This window comes from Megalops cyprinoides, chromosome 13 (assembly GCF_013368585.1).
Source record: "Megalops cyprinoides isolate fMegCyp1 chromosome 13, fMegCyp1.pri, whole genome shotgun sequence".
Taxonomy (NCBI): Eukaryota; Metazoa; Chordata; class Actinopteri; order Elopiformes; family Megalopidae; genus Megalops; species Megalops cyprinoides.
Genome location: NC_050595.1, coordinates 1,396,560 through 1,417,500, shown reverse-complemented (window position 1 = coordinate 1,417,500; position 20,941 = coordinate 1,396,560). Strand labels below are relative to the sequence as shown.

General features: G+C 52.4%; 1 protein-coding gene across 2 annotated transcripts in view; it reads left to right on the top strand.

The window, feature by feature from the left end:
* bcar1 (BCAR1 scaffold protein, Cas family member) overlaps positions 1-16,510 on the top strand; it is a 73,423-nt gene extending 56,913 nt beyond the window's left edge. For both annotated transcript variants that reach the window (XM_036543819.1, XM_036543820.1), the window contains exons 3-7: positions 7,261-7,404; positions 10,290-10,403; positions 10,603-11,841; positions 15,616-15,705; positions 15,988-16,510. In XM_036543819.1, the coding sequence (XP_036399712.1) occupies positions 7,261-7,404; positions 10,290-10,403; positions 10,603-11,841; positions 15,616-15,705; positions 15,988-16,497 (2,097 nt within the window). In that variant the 3' untranslated portion in view covers positions 16,498-16,510. The remainder of the gene's footprint in view (positions 1-7,260; positions 7,405-10,289; positions 10,404-10,602; positions 11,842-15,615; positions 15,706-15,987) is intronic.
* Positions 16,511-20,941: the final 4,431 nt, after the last annotated feature.

Below are 20,941 nucleotides of genomic sequence, written 5' to 3'. Positions count from 1 at the left end.
AAAACCACTCTGGTTTATCCTGCCTGTAAAAACAGCACTGAGTTTAATTCTGAAAGAGAGGTGGGAGACAGGGGAGAGACACATACAGAGAGAGGAGGGAGACAGACAGACAGACAGACGGAGAGACAGACAGACAGAGAGGTTGTGTGTGCAGCAGCAGCAGCAGTAGTAGGCTGTTCAGCCCATCCGCAGATGGCAGCTGTGATCAGCATGTGTTGTGAGGCCGTGGTTCTGAGCGGAAAGGGCTTAGAGTGGATTATCGGGCCGGGCCTCTCTGGCACCAGCAGCCTGTCGGGCCGGACCGTGTCGCCCAGCCCAAACACACGCGTGAGGGATACGCTCTGAGCCGCATGTGTGCAGTAACGAGCAGCTGATAACCCCCAGCGTCGGCTGCTAGAGCCTGGTGTGGGGGGGGGCAGTCCCTCTATAGCAGCTCCCCGAGTCTTACTGCTCCCCCACCCTGCCCCTGTGGCTCCACGCCCCCACCCCGCGCCTGCACACCCCACCCTGCTCCACCCCACCCTCCCTGCACAGGGCTGGTGTTTTTGTGGGTGCAGACAGTTCCATCAGGGTGCTGTGAGCTGTGTAATGAGGCAGCTGCTGTTAGGTTAGTCTGTGGGAATCCTAATGTCAGTGAGAACAGCCAGCCCCCCCGGCACCCCACCCGTGCCCCCCTCCCTCCGACGGCAGCGCCCTGTCCAGATGCTGCCGCATGGGTCTGTTGCTAAGCGCTGGAGCCGGGTCTGTCCGGCCCAGCTGGGAACACCACTGTGGCTGGAGTTTGGTTGCCATGGCGCTCCTGTACCCCCCAGTGATGAAGTCACAGCTTTTAACCTGTGGCAGCTGTAATGCTCTGAAAGCCCTCCCTCAGCCTGACTGGCCTGATTGGCCTGATTGGGGGTGGGGGGCAGTGAGAGGACTCTGCATGGGGGGGGGGGTTTACAACCAGCGGAATGTGTCACCAGCTGGAGAGGAGCAATAAAAACCAAAAGTCATTTGCTCCTGAACCGCGACCCTCTGCACCCCCTGCTCCCCACAGCATTGTCCCCCCCCCACCCCCCTCACCCCCACAGAGGAGGGAACAGCTTGTGCCACAGATGGTGCTCCATCAGGCTGGGGGGTCAGGGGGAGCAGGGGCCGAATTCTCATGCAGACACCCCTCCTGCTGTCCTCCAAAGGACATGTAGAGGTATTCCGGCCATGTGTACCCCCTCGGAGCTGCAGGAGGGCTGTTTCTGCACTGCTGCCGACCTGCAGGAGTGTCCGAGGCGAGATAAGGCCCATAATACGCTGGCCAAACACAGGTACTGCAGCAGGTGGGCTGGGAGCCCTGCTGTGTCATATGGAGTTATGTGTGTTTATCCCCTGTAAAATACCCTGACGTCTTTTAGCCAGACCTCTGTTCCAGCGCTCACTCCGAGGCAGGGTGGTCTCAGAAACGGGAATCCCTGCAGCCCCAGCGCGGAGGTTACTGCTGTGATCCTGAGTAACAGCACAGTGTGAGCGATCTCTCTCATCCATTCACAAACGTAGCAGTGAAGCTCGGCTGTGAGGATGTCCTGGGGGCAGCAGCACCAGAGCAGCTCCATCAGGGGGAATGCCCGCTGCCTTGCTGCCGCATACCCGGTGCACGGTGGGCCAGTGAACCCGGTCCAACACCAGGACAAAGCTCAAAGACACAGTGTCTGTGTACACCGTACAAACCACAGCAACGTCTGTCTGTTGCCTAAGAAAAGAAGCAGGATTTCATCCACGCAGGCAGCGTGAAAATTTTCAGGGAGAAGCCGACCAGATACAAAGGGGAGAACTTTCACTGCAAGAGCACGGAATTAGGATTAGGCCGTTGTATAATCTGCAAAAGACTGTTTTTATACAAGATAAAGATGATAAAATGATTATCCACGTTGCATGAGGAGAGATAATGCGGTAATCCTGGACCTGCCGCGCGCAGGAAAGCCGAGGGATAGTCCTACTTAGCCAGGGGAACAGACAGAGGAAATAAGCGAGATCTCCACAGCGCCGAGTCTTTTGATGACAGACGTTGTGAGGCGGCGATCTGTCTGTGACGGAGGCGTACAGTAAGACTGAGAGGATTACACACAGAGAGGACACACAAAATACCACGTTTACTGACGGGACTTTTCCCCCTTATCTTAAAGAGCCCCTTTTTAGGGCTTAGTTGTATTTTTCATTTGAAGGTAAAAATGTGTGGGCTCCCCACAGGGGTAGGTTAACATGGCGGTGAGCAGAGGGATGGAGTGTGTCTCTGGGCCTGCGGTCTCACTGTTTCCCTGGTCACTGTGACGCTAGCGGATGCACCATTGTGTGGCGGGGTCTGGACCGCCCTCAGCAGCTGTCTGCAGAGGGTGTGAGGGGGGAGCAGACTGTCACGGTCCCCCATTGTTCCGATTTTCCATGGACACGCCCCTTCCCTTTGTGACATCATCATCTGGACCCCGTTAGGATGTTGTGACAGCTGGTCTGTGGGCTTGCACTACCCTGCCTCCTGCCTAGGACTCATTGATAACTCTGTTGATCACCAGATAAGATGCAGGCCCCATATGTGCCCCCCGCCCCCCCCATCCTGTGCCTTTGCATTGATCAGGTTATTGATCTGCAGCGGTCCACAGCTGCCGTCCCTGCCCACTGCTCTGGGCGCCTCCTGTCCCGTCAGCAGAGGGTGAGGGTAAATGCTGTGATATGGCTGGTCATTTTAGCTTAATCTGTTGAAATGATTTTGGAGACACATCTTTAGGTGGCAGGTTAAGAGACCAGAATCCAATTGGAGAAGAACTGACGGGCTTTCATCACATCACATCACATTACATTACATCACATTCACATGACATCACCAGTCTTAGATTAATCTGAACTGAGAGTCACACTTTAGGTCCACACAGTGTTTGCATGTGTGTGTGTGTGTGTGTAGATTGGGGTATTTGATTAAGGCTGTGAAACTGTGGAGACTGCTCCTCTACCACATCAGAGAGAGAAAAAAAAGGGAGAGGAGAGAAAGGGAGAGAGAGGAAATGGGAAGAGAGAGAGGGAGGCAGAGTGAGAGAGAAAGAAAGGGAGAGAGAGGAAATGGGAAGAGAGAGAGGGATGCAGAGTGAGAGAGAAAGAAAGGGAGAGAGACGAAATGGGAAGAGAGAGAGGGAGGCAGAGTGAGCGAGAAAGAAAGACAAGGAACAGTAAAGTGCAAGGAAGAGTTCTAGCGGGAGTCACAGTTTTCTAACACATCTCTAACATTTAAGTAACATTTATTTTCACAGCAATCGCATATTAAGATTCCAGACCGTTCCAGGCCTACAGACGGAGCAGATATTAAACTCTGATTGTGTTCTGTTTAATTAAAATGTCTCCCCAGCAACTGTCAGGCCTGTGATAGGTCCTGGTGGCATGGGAGGGGGAGGGGGTGTCTGCTATTAAGAGTGTGACTCAGAACTCTGAGATTAGGATCAGACTGAAAGAGGGGGTGAGGTAGGAATTGGGGGCAGAGGAGGTGGGTGTCAGAGGCATGTTGTCAGATTTGTTTAATGTGTAATGACTTAATTGCCTATTTAGCCGAGGCTCACTTTAAATTTCCATTACTTATTCAGGGGATAGACAGACCGTCTGAATAGGAGAGCAAATATTGTTGCAAGATCATGGAGCGTCTCGCCGTTTAATTAACGAGGAATGTGAGGAGCTTCTTCAATGTTCGGGGGCTTGGTTTGGCGCAGCATCGGCCAGACACGGTGTAAGATGTCAAGCGTCTGACATCACACGTACTGATAACGAAAACCGCTGTCAATTGCTTTCAATGACTCTTTCTGCGTAATTACCTTTTCATTTAAAGGAGCACTGGCTGGAGATTACATTACATATTATTATGTATTACGAGGGGAGTGGCACACTGTATTAAGAAATTGCTCTGAAAGCGATCCCAAGCGACGGCTATCGTTACTGTTAGAAGCCGTTATTATAGTTAGGCTATCGTTGGAGTGTGAGAAAGGAGAAATGTACATACTTTGTCGTTATAGTTAGTGGAATTGTTCTCGGTGTGAGCTGCTCTGGTATGGCTTGCCAGAATTCAGATTTGATTGCAGCCACTTTCGCACCGTGTCTGTAGCGGAATCGGTATGATTTGCGAGAGAGCGGCTCTGTGCGGTCTGATCCGCGAACACAGACTGGCCTTTACCCCGCAGCTAAGCGGCTGAAGCAGACCGCGACATGGCGTCGCATGTGGCGGAGTGCAGGGATCGACAATTCGTGTACATCGTGCTGTCAGCGGAGCACATACCGGTGAAGACAGACACTCACCGATTCACAGCAACTGCCTGTTTTCGCCATCCTTCGGCGTACCGTGCGTGCGTCCGTCAGTCCTGAAGGGCCGCTGTCTCTCACACCGGTTGCCATAGCTACAGGGCTAGAGCCAGGAGAGGAGATGCAGCATGAATTTGGTAACCAGATTAGAGCAGGTGATTTGCAGTCACATTGCTGTTTTTACCGGTCAACAAAGCGCCATTGATTCCGTGAAGTGCGGTGTGTGTGTATCAAACACGGTGTGAGTGACCTATAAACCTAACCACTCGTGTAGCCCATATAAACGCGCGTGCAGCGAGCTGGTACGAGACCGATTATTTGATTATTGGAATATGCGAACAGGAGATCGCTAATCGATTATTTGGAGCGGGTATTTAGATGCTTGTTAATGATCAAAACAATGAAGAAAAATCCGGAGTTTTATATTTCTTATCAATATCGGTGAAGGTGTGCCAAAGAACAATGCATAAAATTAGAGGTATATATTTATAGGTGTTATTAATATTGCTTCCCAAGAGAGTTATGGATTGCAGATCTCTGCAGCAAATCTGTGTGTGTGTGTGTGTGTGTGTGTGCACGTGTGTGCGCGCGTGTGTGCACGTGCGTGCAAACGAGTGTACGTGTGTGTGTGTGTGTGTCTGAGGCAGGGGGGGTCACACAGTGATGGGGTTGGCGGGATGAATAGGATTTGACGGCTGTCTGGGACATGCCCCCCCCCCCCCCCCCCCCGTGCCCACAGAGGGCACCCCCAGAGCGAGCATCTCACTTCAGCGCCTGGGTGACATCCTCCACTCAGCCTGTGCCCACCCTGTCAAGACTCACACTGAGTTTGTGGGGGGGGGGGGGGGGGGGGGGGGCACGTCAGTGTCTGCGAACCACACAGCTCTCCAAAGCAGCTTTCCTCTTACCCTGAAACAGCGTAGCAGCACACCTGTTACCTGTGCCGGTGCTCAGCACAGAGTGCAGGGCAGTGCATTACCTCGCCCGCACCTGTGTCCCGGGGACGGACTCTGAGAAACTGTGGACACCCACACATTTCTGCCGATGATTTAAACATAAGGAGGGGGGGGGCTGGCTCCATAAAACCCAATCCCCAGGAGGCAGCTTCCCCTGCTGTCAGACCATGAGGATGGGATGGATCATAACACGTGGACAGACAGCATGTAGACATCTGCAAAAATAAATCCTTTACATTAATAAGCCTCATTCATTAGTCGTGGATGTATTTTAGAATGGGGGATTTTGGTGTTTCCCTCTGTAATAGGGATGAGAGAGGGACAGAAGGGTTGGTCTCATGTGTTTGTCTCCTAAAACACTCTGGAAACACTGGATAACTCCTGTCATACTGAAAAAGCCAGCTCGACTCCTTTGGATCCTGTGAGAGGGTTAGGGTGGAATCCTGTGAGAGGGCAAGACAGGCCGAGCGAGAGGGAGAAAGAAACTGAAGCGGAAGAGAGAAATGAGAGACGGAAAGAGAAAGAAGAAAGAGGGAGAGGAGAGAAGGAGGGTGGGAGAAAATACAGAGGAAGCAATCAGAGAGAGGGAGCTAGAGAGAGGGGCAGAGGCTGAGCATAAATCCAGTGAGAATACTGGCAGTTTCTCTGCAGCCTGTCTGTAAATAAACAGAGATGTTCGCCGCTCTGATAGTGTGTGTGAGAGCCTGTGTCTGGAGGGGATTGATTCTCAGGCGAGATTAAATGACTGGAGGGAGCAGACAGGAGAAGTTCACCCAGCCCATGCAGGAGAGCTGCCCCTAGTGGCTGCCAGCAGTACTGCACAGAGGATTGGCTGCTGGTGGAAGCGGGGAAACTGTGGAAGTTGATGCAGTAGAAACTGTGGGGGATGATACGGTCTGGCTCTGCTCCGCGTGATCTCAGAGATCTGGATTCTCTGCTACGCATTTCTCCCGGAAAAGCGCTGCACATTGGCTGAATGAGAGGGAAAAATCATATATCAATACAAAAAATCTAAAAAAAAAAAACAGGCCTGAATTTTATGTTTGTCCTTGACTTTGAATGACAATTAAACACGTGTTACTTTTTATTGCAAACACAGTTTTTTGAGTTCATTGAATAAATAAAAAAAAATGAATAAATGAAAAAATTGTAATTGTACAGAAAAAAGTTAAACCTGCATGCATTGTAAGTCAAAGCTAAGGCGAATGGTACTGTGTTGAAGACAAATCACTTCAGATTTCAGTTCACATTTTGTAATGATTAGAACTGATGTTGTTGTTTTTTTTTTTTACCTCTTTACTAGTTTTTATAAAGTCTGACCAGTGGACAGCATTTCCTCCTCATTTTGCACTCCGGAGAGTTTGAGCTCGAGCTGCAGCCGCATTATTAAAACCGGTTTCGGCCGGAGTGTGTGGAATGCTTGGAATGTTTGGAAACCCAGCACTGACCTGGGGTCAGTGAGTTCAGGTGAGGCAGGGTGAGGCGGTGCTGGAGAGTGTGTGCGTCTGAGGACTGAGTTCAGCAGGAATCACAGCTGCCCTGGCTTTGTGTCGTCTCTGTGTTTGGGGCCAGCGGTAAAGCCGCTGTCTGCTCTTGTGTAAATACCCCACGCTGGCTGGGGCAACTGGGAAAAGCCCCCAGGGCTGTAATACTGTGAGTAAACAGGGAGACAATAGGACAGCCCCTGTTCCCACGGTGACCCACTAGGACCCGGTTTGTTTTTTGGTGTCAGAGTTAATCCGGACTGTCTCTCGGAAATAGGATGCATTTGTAATGGAGGTAGAGGAATTTTTCCCTGAGCAGGAGTGGGGGAGCAGTTGTAGTGTCAGCCAGGCAGTGACAGAGCTCCAAGAATGATCAGTATTTGTGTGATATCTGTAATAATCAAGTGTGAGACATAACAGCAGTGTGGCCTGACGTCTCTCTTTCTCTCCCTCTCTCTCTCCCTCTCTCTCTCTCTCTCTCTCTCTCTCTCTCTCTCCTACTCTCTCCCTGCCAGGTGGTAGTGCCCACACGTGTCGGCCAGGTGTATGTGTACGAAACCGGGAAGACGGAGCAGGATGAGTACGATGTCCCTCGTCACCTGCCCCTCTCCCAGGACATCTATGACGTTCCTCCAACCAGAGCCCAGTACAACCAGCAGGTAAACTACACCTCCCACGCCTACACCACACCCAAACACCTCCCACACCTACACCACACCCAAACACCTCCCACGCCTACACCACACCCAAACACCTCCCACGCCTACACCACACCCAAACACCTCCCACAGCTGTGTCTGCAGGGTGTGTGTTGCTCTGTCTGGCCTCTGCATTGATGATGTTGTATGCGGTAGAGCCAGGAACTGTGGTGTTTTCAGGAGATCAGTTGTTAGTTCTGTTTAGCCCTGGGTTTGCTTCCAGACCTCATCTATCTTTGCAGCGTTTTGCTCCCTTATTAATATTTGATGTGTGCAGAATCTGAAATCATATCTGCCTCTCTGCTCAGCCCAAACCCATGGAGGCTCGCCCATCGCAGGGGTATTTTACTAAAGGTTGCACATTAGGAGCAGAGGAAGTGGATTTCTATATCTGGAGGCGTCAGGACGTAAAGGCAGGTTTTCCCCATCAGAAGCCCAGCAGCAGCTCTCTGGCTTCAGAGATGGAGTCCGTTTATTTGAAGGTTAAAGCACAATAAACGTGATATTTCCTCATTTCCTACCGTAAAGGGAAAATGATTCGGCAGGGCCCTGAAGCAGCGATAAGGAGGACAACCCATTCACTGAACTGACAATCTGCTGCTACCGCTAAATGTCAGACACAGCGGAGCAGGGAACAACGGTGGGGGTTTGGGGGGGGAGAATGTGAGAGGAAAGAGGGAGAAAAAGAAAAAAGAGAAGGAGAAAAGATGACGGGGAGGGGAGGACACAAGAGGAATGATGAAAAAAAGGAGAAAACAAAGAAAGACGGGAAACGGGAAACGCATGAACTCCGTCACGGTCCTTCCATTCAGTCTGGGTTAACCAGCAGCCCGTGCAGCAGGGAAGAAGCCGGCCCCCCAACACAACTGCATGCGCACACTCTGTGCATTCTATGTCTTTCTCTATGTGAGACACACAGCCTCCTTCAAGAGGTGGCAAAGTGCACGCAGCACACTCTAAAAGACGCGTGAATGTGCTTTCGCACCTCAAACATAGAAACTCTTGCATTGATTGGCTGCGAGTGCGTAGCTGGTAGCTGGTAGCGGATAGGGTAGGGGACCCTGTGGAATCATGGGATTGCTGGGTTCTGCTGCTAATGGCGGTGCCCCTGTCCATGAGGAGGTGCTCCTCTGAGGAGATCTCAGCCGTGGCCGAAATCGCTCCAATCAGAGCCCAGCTCTGCCGGAATGTGCAACTCGTGACATCACAAAGAGGTGCTGTCTTTCCCTTGATCCCCCCCCCCCCACCCCCCCATCTGATGGACCCTTGAAGAAAAAGCCTGATGACTGTGTTTGATGTCGGGGTGCAAAGTGACCCCGTTGTGCTGTGGGAGGCTTGCGGGCTGGGTCTCCCGAGGCGTGCAGGACAGATTCCATCTTGCGGTTCAGCCCTTTCAGGCGGCAGCGTGGAGACGGGCTGCAGTACTGAGCGCAAAGAGACGGAGGCCTTCCCTCTCAGCCTGCAAGGGCATGCCGCATTCTCACGCCTCACACGCCGGGCCCTTATCTCTCACTGCAGCTATTTGCCAAACACACTTCCCCATGAGTACATGGATCTAAAGCAAACTTTGTGTGCGTATATGTGTGTGCGTATGCCTGTGTGCATCTGTGTGTATACGTGTGTGTGTGTGTGTGCGTGTGTGCGTGTGTGTGTGTGTGTGTGTGTGTGTGTGTGTGTGTGTGTGAGTGGAATCGTGGACACGTGTATACAGTACCTGCATGAATACATGTGTGAGTTCCGTATTTAAGGAATAAAAAAGACAAAAGAGGAGAAAATGAGGAAGAATGTTGGGGATTTGACGTTTGGAAGATTTACTGATTTATATTTATTTATTTTTTCCCCACCCAGTGTCAGACATATTATAATAGCAGTGATTAATAATTTTACCCAGTTTCAATCTTTTGTTAGAATGTTGTGTGTTAGCTGGACTCTGTGGGACACACTGACAGACCGGGTTTGGGTTTCTCACGTGGTGTCCTTTGCTGTACTGATCCTGCACTATCTGCCCATCCCATAAACCTCTAGGACGTATCCCACAATCCTCTTCTCAGAGACAGGAAGTGTTCCCTGCTGTGGGAGCGTGAGAGAGATTCCATATCAGATCATCAGCGCCCCACTCTGACCCCCACCCCCTCACACACACACACAGAAACACAGACACACACACATTCACACACTCAGACAGGGCCTGAATCATCCCTCAGTTTTTTCTGGATAGATGACAAGAAGGAGAGATGAGTGGGGGGGCAAGAGGGAGAAGGGGGAGGAGAGAGGGATGGTGGTGAGGGGAGAGACAGAGTGAAGACTAAAGGAGATGAAACGGAGAATAGAAAGAAGATGAGAAAATTTGTCTGAGTCTGACAAGGACAGCGGAGGAGAGAGGAGGGACTCTGAGGAGCAGACAGATTAGGATACAGAGTGGGGGGGGGCACATCCCTGACACCAGATCTACACTGAACTGGATTAAACCAACAGGCTCCCAAAAGCTTGATTTAATTAGAGTCTCCTTTTTTAATATGCTTCTGTTGCGTGTCCCCAGCCGCTGTGGTTCAGCTGCTGCTTCTCTCTCTCTGAAGGTCCTGAAATCACGTCCGTTTCACACACACTCTGACAGGATGGTGCTCCTGCAGCAACATCTGCACTGCGCAGGGAGGAATTCTGGGAAATGGGAGGATGCTGATGTGCGTCAGTAACGTGTGAGGGTGCCGTGTGTGTACGGAGAAAGGTGTTTATTCAGCTGTACATGCACATGTGTGTGTGTGTGTGTATGTGTGTGTGTGTGTGCGCACGTGTGTGTGTGTGTGTGAATTCTGCGGGTCTCCTCACCTGTCTCACCTGTCTTCCAGGTATATGACACGCCCCCCATGGCTGTGAAAGGCCCCCCCAGCCGGGACGGAGGTCAGGAAATCTATGACACGCCCCCCAGTGTGGATAAGAGCCAACTGTTGTCCCAGCAAACGGTGAGAAACGCTCACACTCACACTCATACTCATACTCGCACACGTACACACACACACACACACAAGGACAGTCTTCTGTCACATAAATGTGGATTTTTTCATGACATCACTGTGACCTTGACCAATCGCAGTAGGTGTTAAAGTGGCTGGTCAGGAGCAGGAAGTGGTCGGTGTTTCAGCATCTCTGTTCCTCTCACAGGTGTACGACTTCCCGCCGTCCGTCAGCAAGGACGTTCCAGATGGGCCAATCAGAGAGGAGACGTACGATGTGCCACCCCACTTCACCAAGATGAAGAAAGGGCCAGAGAATCAGGGCTTCCTGTCTCCAGGACCGGCCCAGGAGGCTCTGCCCGACGACGTGTATGACGTCCCGCCCCCGGCGCTGAGCGGCAAACGCCACGGCGACGGCCCCGCCCCCTTCGGCCAGGAGATCTACGACATCCCGGCCAGCCTGCGCAAGACGGGCCCGTCTGAGCGGCCGCAGGACGTGTACGACTTCCCCCGCGAGCGGGCGGCGGGTGGCGACGACGCAGGAGACTACGTGTATGACGTCCCCCCGCAGGTGGTGCGAGACCCCGCCCCCGCTGGCCCCGGGGCCGACGATCCCGCAGTCAGCTTCAAGCGGCTGTCGGCCTCCAGCACCGGCAGCACACGCTCCAACCTCTCCACATCCTCCCTGGACCTGGTGCCGGTGAAGGAGCCGCCCGCCTCCTCCTCCTCCTCGCTGGGAGGAAGGCTGAACCTGGAGCTGGAGCAGGCGATGGAGCGGCTGGCCCGGCTGCAGCAGGGGGTGGAGGGCTCCGTCTCCCTGCTCATGTCCTTCATCAGTGGGGGCTGGCGCGCCCCCGAGCAGCTGGATGCCAACCTGCCCGCCATCCGGCAGGCGGTGGAGCGGGTGAAGGCGGCCGTGCGGGACCTGCTGGACTTCGCCCGCGGGGCGGTGGTGAACGCCGCTCAGGCCACCGACCGCACTCTGCAGGCCAAGCTGGGCAAGCAGGTGCAGAAGATGGAGGAGGGGTACCAGGGGCTGCTGCGGCACAGCCAGGCGCTGGACGGCGTGGGCTGGGCCCCTGGGGCCCTCATGACCCCCTGTCCCGGCGGCGACGACCTGGACCGCCTGGTCATGTGCGCTCGGGGCGTGCCTGACGACACCAAGCAGCTGGCGTCCTTCCTGCACGGAAACGCCTCGTTGCTCTTCAAACGGACCAAGCAGCAGCTGCCTCTGCCGCCCGTGCCCCACGCCGCCGACCCCCTCGGCCAGCTCGCCAACAACAACAACGTCACAGCCTATCAGACGGGGGCACCCGAGCGGGCCAACATCCAGTCCCGCCCCCTGCCGTCCCCGCCCAAGTTCACAGCCGAGGAGGAGTCCCCAGACCGGCCTTACGAGACCACGGAGGAGGGCTGGATGGAGGACTACGACTACGTGCACTTACAGGTACACCTGTCACCTGTCACCTGTCTGTACCTGCACTTACAGGTACACCTGTCACCTGTCACCTGTCACCTGTCTCTGTGACATTTTGTATTTCCAGGTAGATACCTTAGCTCTTTGTCTGTAACAGTCTCAGTGTGAAAAGTATCCTGGAACAGAACAGTCACAAAGTATTGGGTATCAGCAAAACTGACATCATACGGACATGATTATCCTTCATAGCTTTTCCCTGTCCGTAGTACTGCTGAGTAGGAGTCATGTATCTTTGAGTCTCTGGCACTCTCCGAGACTCGAGTCTGATGCTTTTGTTGGCATATAAACTCGACTGTTGTAGAGGTAAGCATTGTGATGTCACTTCCTTCAGTGTTGTGGTTAACCAGTCAAGGGCATCTCCGTCTTTGTAGTCTGGCAGTGTGTGAGTGCCTCTGTTTTGAAAACATATATTCTCACAAAAATGCATAATAAGGCGCACGGTTCAGACACACTCCTGTGCTGACCCTATATCACACGTAGAATAGAGTGTACTGTCGCACTGCATCACGCTGTCCCGTCACGCTGTCCCGTCACGCTGTCCCGTCACACTGCATCACGCTGTCCCGTCACACTGTCCTGTTGTGCTGTCCCGTCACACTGCATCACGCTGTCCCGTCACGCTGCATCACGCTGTCCCGTCACGCTGCCCCGTCACGCTGCATCACGCTGTCCCGTCACACTGTCCTGTTGTGCTGTCCCGTCACACTGCATCACGCTGTCCCGTCACGCTGCATCACGCTGTCCCGTCACGCTGTCCCGTCACACTTTCCTGTCACACTGCATCACGCTGTCCCGTCACGCTGTCCCGTCACACTGCATCACGCTGTCCCGTCACGCTGTCCCGTCACACTGCATCACGCTGTCCCGTCACGCTGCATCACGCTGTCCCGTCACACTGTCCTGTTGTGCTGTCCCGTCACTCTGCATCACGCTGTCCCGTCACGCTGTCCCGTCGTGCTGTCCCGTCACGCTGCATCACGCTGTCCCGTTGTGCTGTCCCGTCACACTGCATCACGCTGTCCCGTCACGCTGTCCCGTCACACTGTCCCATCACACTGCATCACGCTGTCCCGTCACGCTGTCCCGTCACACTGCATCACGCTGTCCCGTCACGCTGTCCCGTCACACTGTCCCATCACACTGCATCACGCTGTCCCGTCACGCTGCATCACGCTGTCCCGTCACGCTGTCCCGTCACGCTGTCCCGTCACACTGTCCCGTCACACTGCATCACGCTGTCCCGTCACACTGTCCCATCACACTGCATCACGCTGTCCCGTCACGCTGTCCCGTCACACTGTCCCATCACACTGCATCACGCTGTCCCGTCACGCTGTCCCGTCACACTGCATCACGCTGTCCCGTCACGCTGTCCCGTCACACTGCATCACGCTGTCCCGTCACGCTGTCCCGTCACACTGCATCACGCTGTCCCGTCACGCTGTCCCGTCACACTGCCCCGTCACGCTGCATCACGCTGTCCCGTCACGCTGCCCCGTCACGCTGCATCACGCTGTCCCGTCACACTGTCCTGTTGTGCTGTCCCGTCACACTGCATCACGCTGTCCCGTCACGCTGCATCACGCTGTCCCGTCACGCTGTCCCGTCACACTGTCCTGTCACACTGCATCACGCTGTCCCGTCACGCTGTCCCGTCACACTGCATCACGCTGTCCCGTCACGCTGTCCCGTCACACTGCATCACGCTGTCCCGTCACGCTGCATCACGCTGTCCCGTCACACTGTCCTGTTGTGCTGTCCCGTCACTCTGCATCACGCTGTCCCGTCACGCTGTCCCGTCGTGCTGTCCCGTCACGCTGCATCACGCTGTCCCGTTGTGCTGTCCCGTCACACTGCATCACGCTGTCCCGTCACGCTGTCCCGTCACACTGTCCCATCACACTGCATCACGCTGTCCCGTCACGCTGTCCCGTCACACTGCATCACGCTGTCCCGTCACGCTGTCCCGTCACACTGTCCCATCACACTGCATCACGCTGTCCCGTCACGCTGCATCACGCTGTCCCGTCACGCTGTCCCGTCACGCTGTCCCGTCACACTGTCCCGTCACACTGCATCACGCTGTCCCGTCACACTGTCCCATCACACTGCATCACGCTGTCCCGTCACGCTGTCCCGTCACACTGTCCCATCACACTGCATCACGCTGTCCCGTCACACTGTCCCATCACACTGCATCACGCTGTCCCGTCACGCTGTCCCGTCACACTGCATCACGCTGTCCCGTCACGCTGTCCCGTCACACTGCATCACGCTGTCCCGTCACGCTGTCCCGTCACACTGCATCACGCTGTCCCGTCACGCTGTCCCGTCACACTGCATCACGCTGTCCCGTCACGCTGTCCCGTCACGCTGTCCCGTCACACTGTCCCGTCACGCTGCATCACGCTGTCCCGTCACGCTGCATCACGCTGTCCCGTCACACTGTCCCGTCACACTGTCCCATCACACTGCATCACGCTGTCCCGTCACACTGCATCGCGCTGTCCCGTCACGCTGTCCTGTTGTACTGTCCCGTCACACTGCATCACGCTGTCCCGTCACGCTGTCCCGTCACACTGCATCACGCTGTCCCGTCACGCTGTCCCGTCACACTGCATCACGCTGTCCCGTCACGCTGTCCTGTTGTGCTGTCCCGTCACACTGCATCACGCTGTCCCGTCACGCTGCATCACGCTGTCCCGTCACGCTGTCCCGTCACGCTGTCCCGTCACACTGTCCCGTCACACTGCATCACGCTGTCCCGTCACGCTGTCCTGTTGTGCTGTCCCGTCACACTGCATCACGCTGTCCCGTCACGCTGCATCACGCTGTCCCGTCACGCTGTCCCGTCACACTGTCCCGTCCGTGCCCAGGATCCCTGACACTGGGCGAGAGTGTGGGGGTGTTATCAGAGCGCTGTTCGTCACAGCTGAGTGGACACAACTCTTTCTTCACACCAATTAAAGACAAAAAGCAACACCCTCTTTTTGTATTTGGAGCACATTATTAAATTTAGAAGATCACTTTGCAGTTCCTCACAGCTACAGTGAACCGTAGGAGCAGTAAGGCCTCTGTGTGATTTCCAAGGCGTAAAACCCTTTCTCACTTCAACTGTTTTTTTCCATGAACACTGCTGCATGTCCGCTGAAGCCCCACACTGCCACCTGCTGGCTGCATCAGGCATAACATGCAGGAATTGCATCCAGCGGGAGGTGGTGTCTCCCACTAGGGCAGGGTCACTGACTCTGGAAGGAGAGGCTGTGCAGCTGTTGGCTGTTGACAGATTGTTCTCTGTGCCAAAGCTTTCAGAAACTGTTTCAGTGTTGGCAGAGTGTTTTTGTGGTTGAGAGATTAAGGTGTGGATGGTAAAAATGCTATGTGCTGCTCTGTACAGCGCGAGATACAGTACATGCATGCTACAGTGTGCAGGTGCATCATTTGTAGGTAGTTTTTCTTGAGAATGTTCTGGTTTCTGGTTGGTGCAGAGTAAAACAAGCTTTGAAGGTCACCTTGCGGCTCTGAAACATGAAGCAGCTTCAAACTTGGGCCTCTGATCGCTTCCCTTTGAAGCTTCGGCTGTGTTTCTCTGACCTTGCTTCTAAGGAGGTGGAAGAGAAGAAGGAGACTGTGTGTGTGTGTGTGTGTGTGTGTGTGTGTGTGTGTGTGTTTGTGTGTGTGTGTGTGTGTGTGTGTGTTTAGTTTCCTGAATATAAGTATTGTTTTTATCTCCCTTTGTTTCAGGGGAAGGAGGAGTTTGAGAAAAATCAGAAGCAATTATTAGAAAAAGGGAACATTATTCGGCAGAACAAAATTCAGCTGGAACAACAGCAGGTGAGTGTGAGCGAGTTTGTGTGTGTGTGTGTACTGAACTTGACCCAAATGACCCTGCTTCCTGACTGTGTTTAAGTAGGGTTAGATAGATTCCTGTCCCTGGATCAGCCCTCTTCCATATTGTGTGGGTTTGGAACAGGGCGATTAAACTGATCCTGGATCAGATTCTGGAGTTTCGGAGTCTGCTGTAGCTCTGTCGTAGGTGTGAGAGAACTTAATCCTGTGTGATTGGCCATGGAAAGCCTGACTCCTCCCCCTTTCCTCCTCTGCTCCCTCCTCCAGTTAAAACAGTTTGAGCGGCTGGAGCAGGAAGTCACCCGACCAATCAACAACGACCTGTCGAGCTGGACCCCGCCCTCTCACTACCCGGCGACGCGGAGCAAGCTGAGCGTGGGCGACCGGCAGTTACTGCTCTTCTACTCGGAGCAGTGCGAGGCCAACATCACCACGCTGACCAACGCCGTCGACGCCTTCTACTCCTCCATCAACAACAACCAGCCGCCCAAGATCTTCGTGGCGCACAGCAAGTTCGTCATCCTCAGCGCCCACAAGCTGGTGTTCATCGGCGACACGCTGTCGCGGCAGGCCAAGTCGCCCGAGGTGCGGGCACGCGTGGCCCAGCACAGCAACGCCCTGTGCGACAAGCTGAAGGACATCGTGGTGAGCACCAAGACGGCAGCGCTGCAGTACCCCTCGCCTGGTGCCGCGCGGGACATGGTGGAGAGGGTGCGTGAGCTGGCCAACTGCACACAGCAGCTGCGAACCGCGCTGGGTCAGCTGGCGGCCATGTGAGCACGGGACCCCCCCCCCCCCCCAATCCCCAAACCCCCCCCATCGCTGCAGGCTGGACGCACGGACCCCCCGACACCCCCCCCCCCACCCCCACAAACATCTTCGTCTTTTTCGTGCTTTTTAATTTCGGAAAAAAGGACAGCTTTATCAGACTGGGCAGGGCCTCCAGTTGTAAATGAATCATTGTAAATATTTAAGTTACTACTAGCGGAGAGAAAACAGACGGTGAAAGAGAATGAACTATATATGTTTTTGAAGATCACATGACAAAAAAAAAGACAAGCAGTAGTTTTTAGACTGTATTGATTATTATTATTGTCATTATTATTGCTATACTGTAATTATTATTATGATAATTATTATAATTGTTCTTATTACAGGAAATGAATTAAGGGTGTTTAAAATTTAAAGTGTCTGTTGAAGTACTTAATCCTGTTATCTTCCCAGATGCTGATTTATGGGTTTAAAAGGTTGTTTTTGCTGTCCTGTAGAGAGACGGAAGGAGGGATGTGAAGAAAAACGAGTGTGTGTTTCTTCCTGCTGTGAGAGGGGGCAGGAGAGAGCATGCGACTGTGAGACAGTTAATCTCTTCCTCAGGCTTCCTCCATCATGGGACCGGTTTAATTTGAAGAGGTCTGCGTGCTAATTAAAAGAGCCCAATTAAGCAGATTGAGTCAGGTTTAATAGCTTCCTGTGTTCCTCTGCTGAGGCTGGGCCGGGGAGCGGAACAGCCAGACCCAGCATGGGGTGGGGATGGGCTAGACGCAGGGTTCTGAGAAGTGATGATTTGGCTGTTTTTGGAACAGAAAGGTGTTTCCCTGGGAGCCATGTCAGCTTTTCCATGCGCCTCATTTTTCAAGAGCGCTAAGCCTTATGGGTCTCCATGCAGCCCGCAGGTTCCAGAATCATGGGGCGCTCCATGCTCTGTAGAGAGTTCTGGAATGCCGGGGTGCTCCATGCTCTGTAGAGAGTTCTGGAATGCCGGGGTGCTCCATGCTCTGTAGAGAGTTCTGGAATGCCGGGGTGCTCCGTACTCTATAAAGTGTTGTGGAATTCCGGGATGCTCCATGCTCCAGAATGCCCCCCATAGCTTGGGCCCTCACATCAGTCTACTGCTGGACCGGCGCCGCGGCCCCGTGCTCCCATGACGTGGAGGCCTTGCTCTGGAAAACGCCTCTCCCAGCCCCTCCTGGACGGCAGTGGCGCCCCCTGCGGGCCAGGGGTTTGGGTCCTGCCCTCAGGGTGCGTGGGGCCCTTCCATCTGCACAGGCACAGGAGAAGCAAATGGACACCACGCCTCTGCGGGGCTGCAGGGGGTTCTCTGGGCAGCGGGGTGATGCTGACATTGTTACAAAGTCATGCAGATATTTATTTGGTCAGCTGGGCATGGTGGCGATTCTGTTCATAGCCTGATTTCCACTCAGAAGACTCGCAGGAACTCTGTGCTTCCTGGGGAAGATGGCCAGGGACACGTATCTGTGACGTCTTTTATCCGATGTTTGAAACCATGTGGACGTTCTAAGTGTCAGATGCGTGGGAGAACGTGTGGTAGTTCAGTGTAACTCAGAACATGAGAGGAAATGCAACATGTTGTTGTGCAGATGGTGGAAGCCCTTCTGGTGCAAAAGTGTACATTAAAAACGTAAGAAAGCCTACTGGTATTTGTCGTACTGGTATTCTGTTCTCAAATCTGTGTTTTAAGATTTGAAAGTTGTTAAGAAATACGTTAAGGACATACTGTATATTGCCTAACTGGAAAATATATGTTTAATATATTTTCATTAAAAAAATAATAAACTATGTAAATGGACTGTGTCTCCATCGTTGTGGCGATGTTTGATGAGTGTGTTCAGATCTGTGACACCCAAAGAAGGCTGCATTTTCTGTGTCATCCTTCCCATGAGCCTCTGCCGAAAAACAAAAGGAAGCGTCTCCCTGAAGCTGTGATGCGGGGTTTGTGTCCGGCGGTCCGCTGCTGGCTGGCAGACACACTGTGTACACAGGTTTTTTTTCCAGTTGCTTCTGACTTGTTTTACTGAGTGGTTAACACTCATTTTGCAGTACATCCTGTGTGACAGGAAAGTGTCGTTGGAGGTGTGTTTGTACGAATGTAAACTTTTTTGTAAGAATATTTTTCTTATTATGTTAATATCGGCCGCCTCTGCAGCTATCTCAACAAAGCATAATTACTTGTACATCAATGTTTCTTGGCCCTAAAACATGTAATGACTAATTATTTTCAGTTAAGGTCAACAGAAATTTGTATAAGGGACACAAATGAACATTGATCACAGGTGTGCTGCAGGTGTGCTGCAGGTGTGCTGCAGGTGAGCTGCAGGTGAGCGCCGGGGGGGGGGGGGGGCGGTGCGTTCCCTGCCTTCGTGGGAGCACCGGATTCGGTGGAATTTGGCATGACTGGGAATCCCAGTCTGTCAGGGACGATGTAGGAAGTGTCTGTGCCGCTGCCAGACGGAGGATTTCACCTGGAAACAGGTAATTTTCACAGCAGGATGAGCACTGCGGGGTTTGGGGTAAGCTTACAATAGTGTGTGACTCTGACTCCTTAACCAGCTGGACTAGAGGTGTCAGATGTGAATTCAGTCACTGTACAGGCAGTGAAATTCACTGTAACGTGACATTCACCACAAAACTACAACTCTGAGAGACTGGGGACAGCAGATTATGAATATTGTGAGGGTTAATACTGTGTAAGAGGCAGTGGAAGCCGGCTCCCACGGCTGCCTTCACCCGAGGCTCGGAGCATTGAGTCATACCCTGCCACAGGGTTTCAGAGCCCCAGATCATCAGAGACGCGGAGGTCTCTGTGATGTGGTTAGTTCTGTGATCTGTTGGCTTCAGTGATAAACGCTTTGGTCGGAAGCCATTGCTGTGTGCCACCCCCTGCAGTCTGCATGCCAGCGCTCTGAGCCTGTCGTTAAGGTAACTACCTTCACCTTCACCAAGCATCTGCGCTCTGCGCATCTGCACAAAAATAAGGCTTCAAGAGTCAAACGTTTCGACATTCAGAGTACAGCGTAACACTGAGTTTAATGAAGTCAATATGCCAAAATATATCACTGCTTTGACCTTGTCTTAATTATGATTCTGTTGAAGTACCTGCCCTTGTTTTTAAATGCTAAGATGAAATAGGAGTCCTCTTTTAGTTGGGGTGGCAGTGTGATGTACTGTTACCCAAATGTTGCCAGTTCAATTCCCAATTGGGCCCCTGCTGTTGTACCCTTTGGCAAGCAACTTAAATATTCAGCTGTATAAATGGGTGAACATTGTAATGTAAGCTGCTCTGGATAAGAGCATCTGCTAAGCAGCTAAAAGAATGGTACTTCTGTAACAATAAGCCAATCAGCTGAGAATGTGGTTCTCAAAAGAGAGTGTATATCCTGTGGCTATTTTGTCGATATTAACTGTGTCAGCCACCCTCAGGCTCGTATTGAAGCTGTGTGCAGGGTGCAGGGTGCAGGGTGCAGGGTGCTCCTCCGCCACACTGCCATCTCTGCATGCTGCAGGCGAGTCTGCAACCCGATGCCTTACACCGGGGGGGTGGGCGGGGATTGCGTGCGTACAGGTCTCTGTGGCCGAGAGCAGAGCTGGGAACCGAGAGATGATACCACTGTGGCAGCCCCCCCCGACACACACACACACACACACACACTGTCTGCTCACAGCATTCACTGCCCCGAAGCCTGTCCCTGTTGTCTCTCTCACCTCAACCGCATGGCCAGTTCTCAGGAAATGCCGCTGTGGCCCACTGTTTCTTTAACACTTGAGAGAAAGCACCTAGAACACAGTTCCGTGCAGAAATTCCCTCAATGATTACTTCCCTCTGCCCACAGTGCATTTACATTGTGCCTGCTATTGGCACAGAGCAGACTGTTTGTCCTTTATCTTTGCCAGAGGTATGGCTGAATACCTCAGATAATGTGCTTTTCAAATGCATGTTTTACCCTGCATATTTTAGAATATAATACGCAGTGCATGTTCCAGGATAGATATCAATTGGAAAAGTGTTTCTGGGTGAAACAGAGCCACGTTTCATGTGAATGTATTTATTTAGTGAATCGCTGTAGCTGACTTGCATATGAGTGATCTGTGGGTTCATGAACACATCCTTTCTGTGAGCTGATGTTAAAACATGAAAATTTGGAATTATAAATGTATTAGTTGCAAACATACACATTTATTCATTTTTATAAAAGCCATGTAGCATGTTGAGAGGGAAGTATATTTCTGTATTGAAGTTTTTCTGAATGGTTCAGTTTTTACTTGAATAAATGAGACAAAATTATTTGAATTTTAAAATAGTAGTTTAAAAAATTATACAAATTGTAATATAAAAAATGGACAATACAAATTTACAATACAAAATATGTTAAAATATTTGAAACTAATTAGGCTTAAAATATAATAAGAGTACATTAGGTGAAAA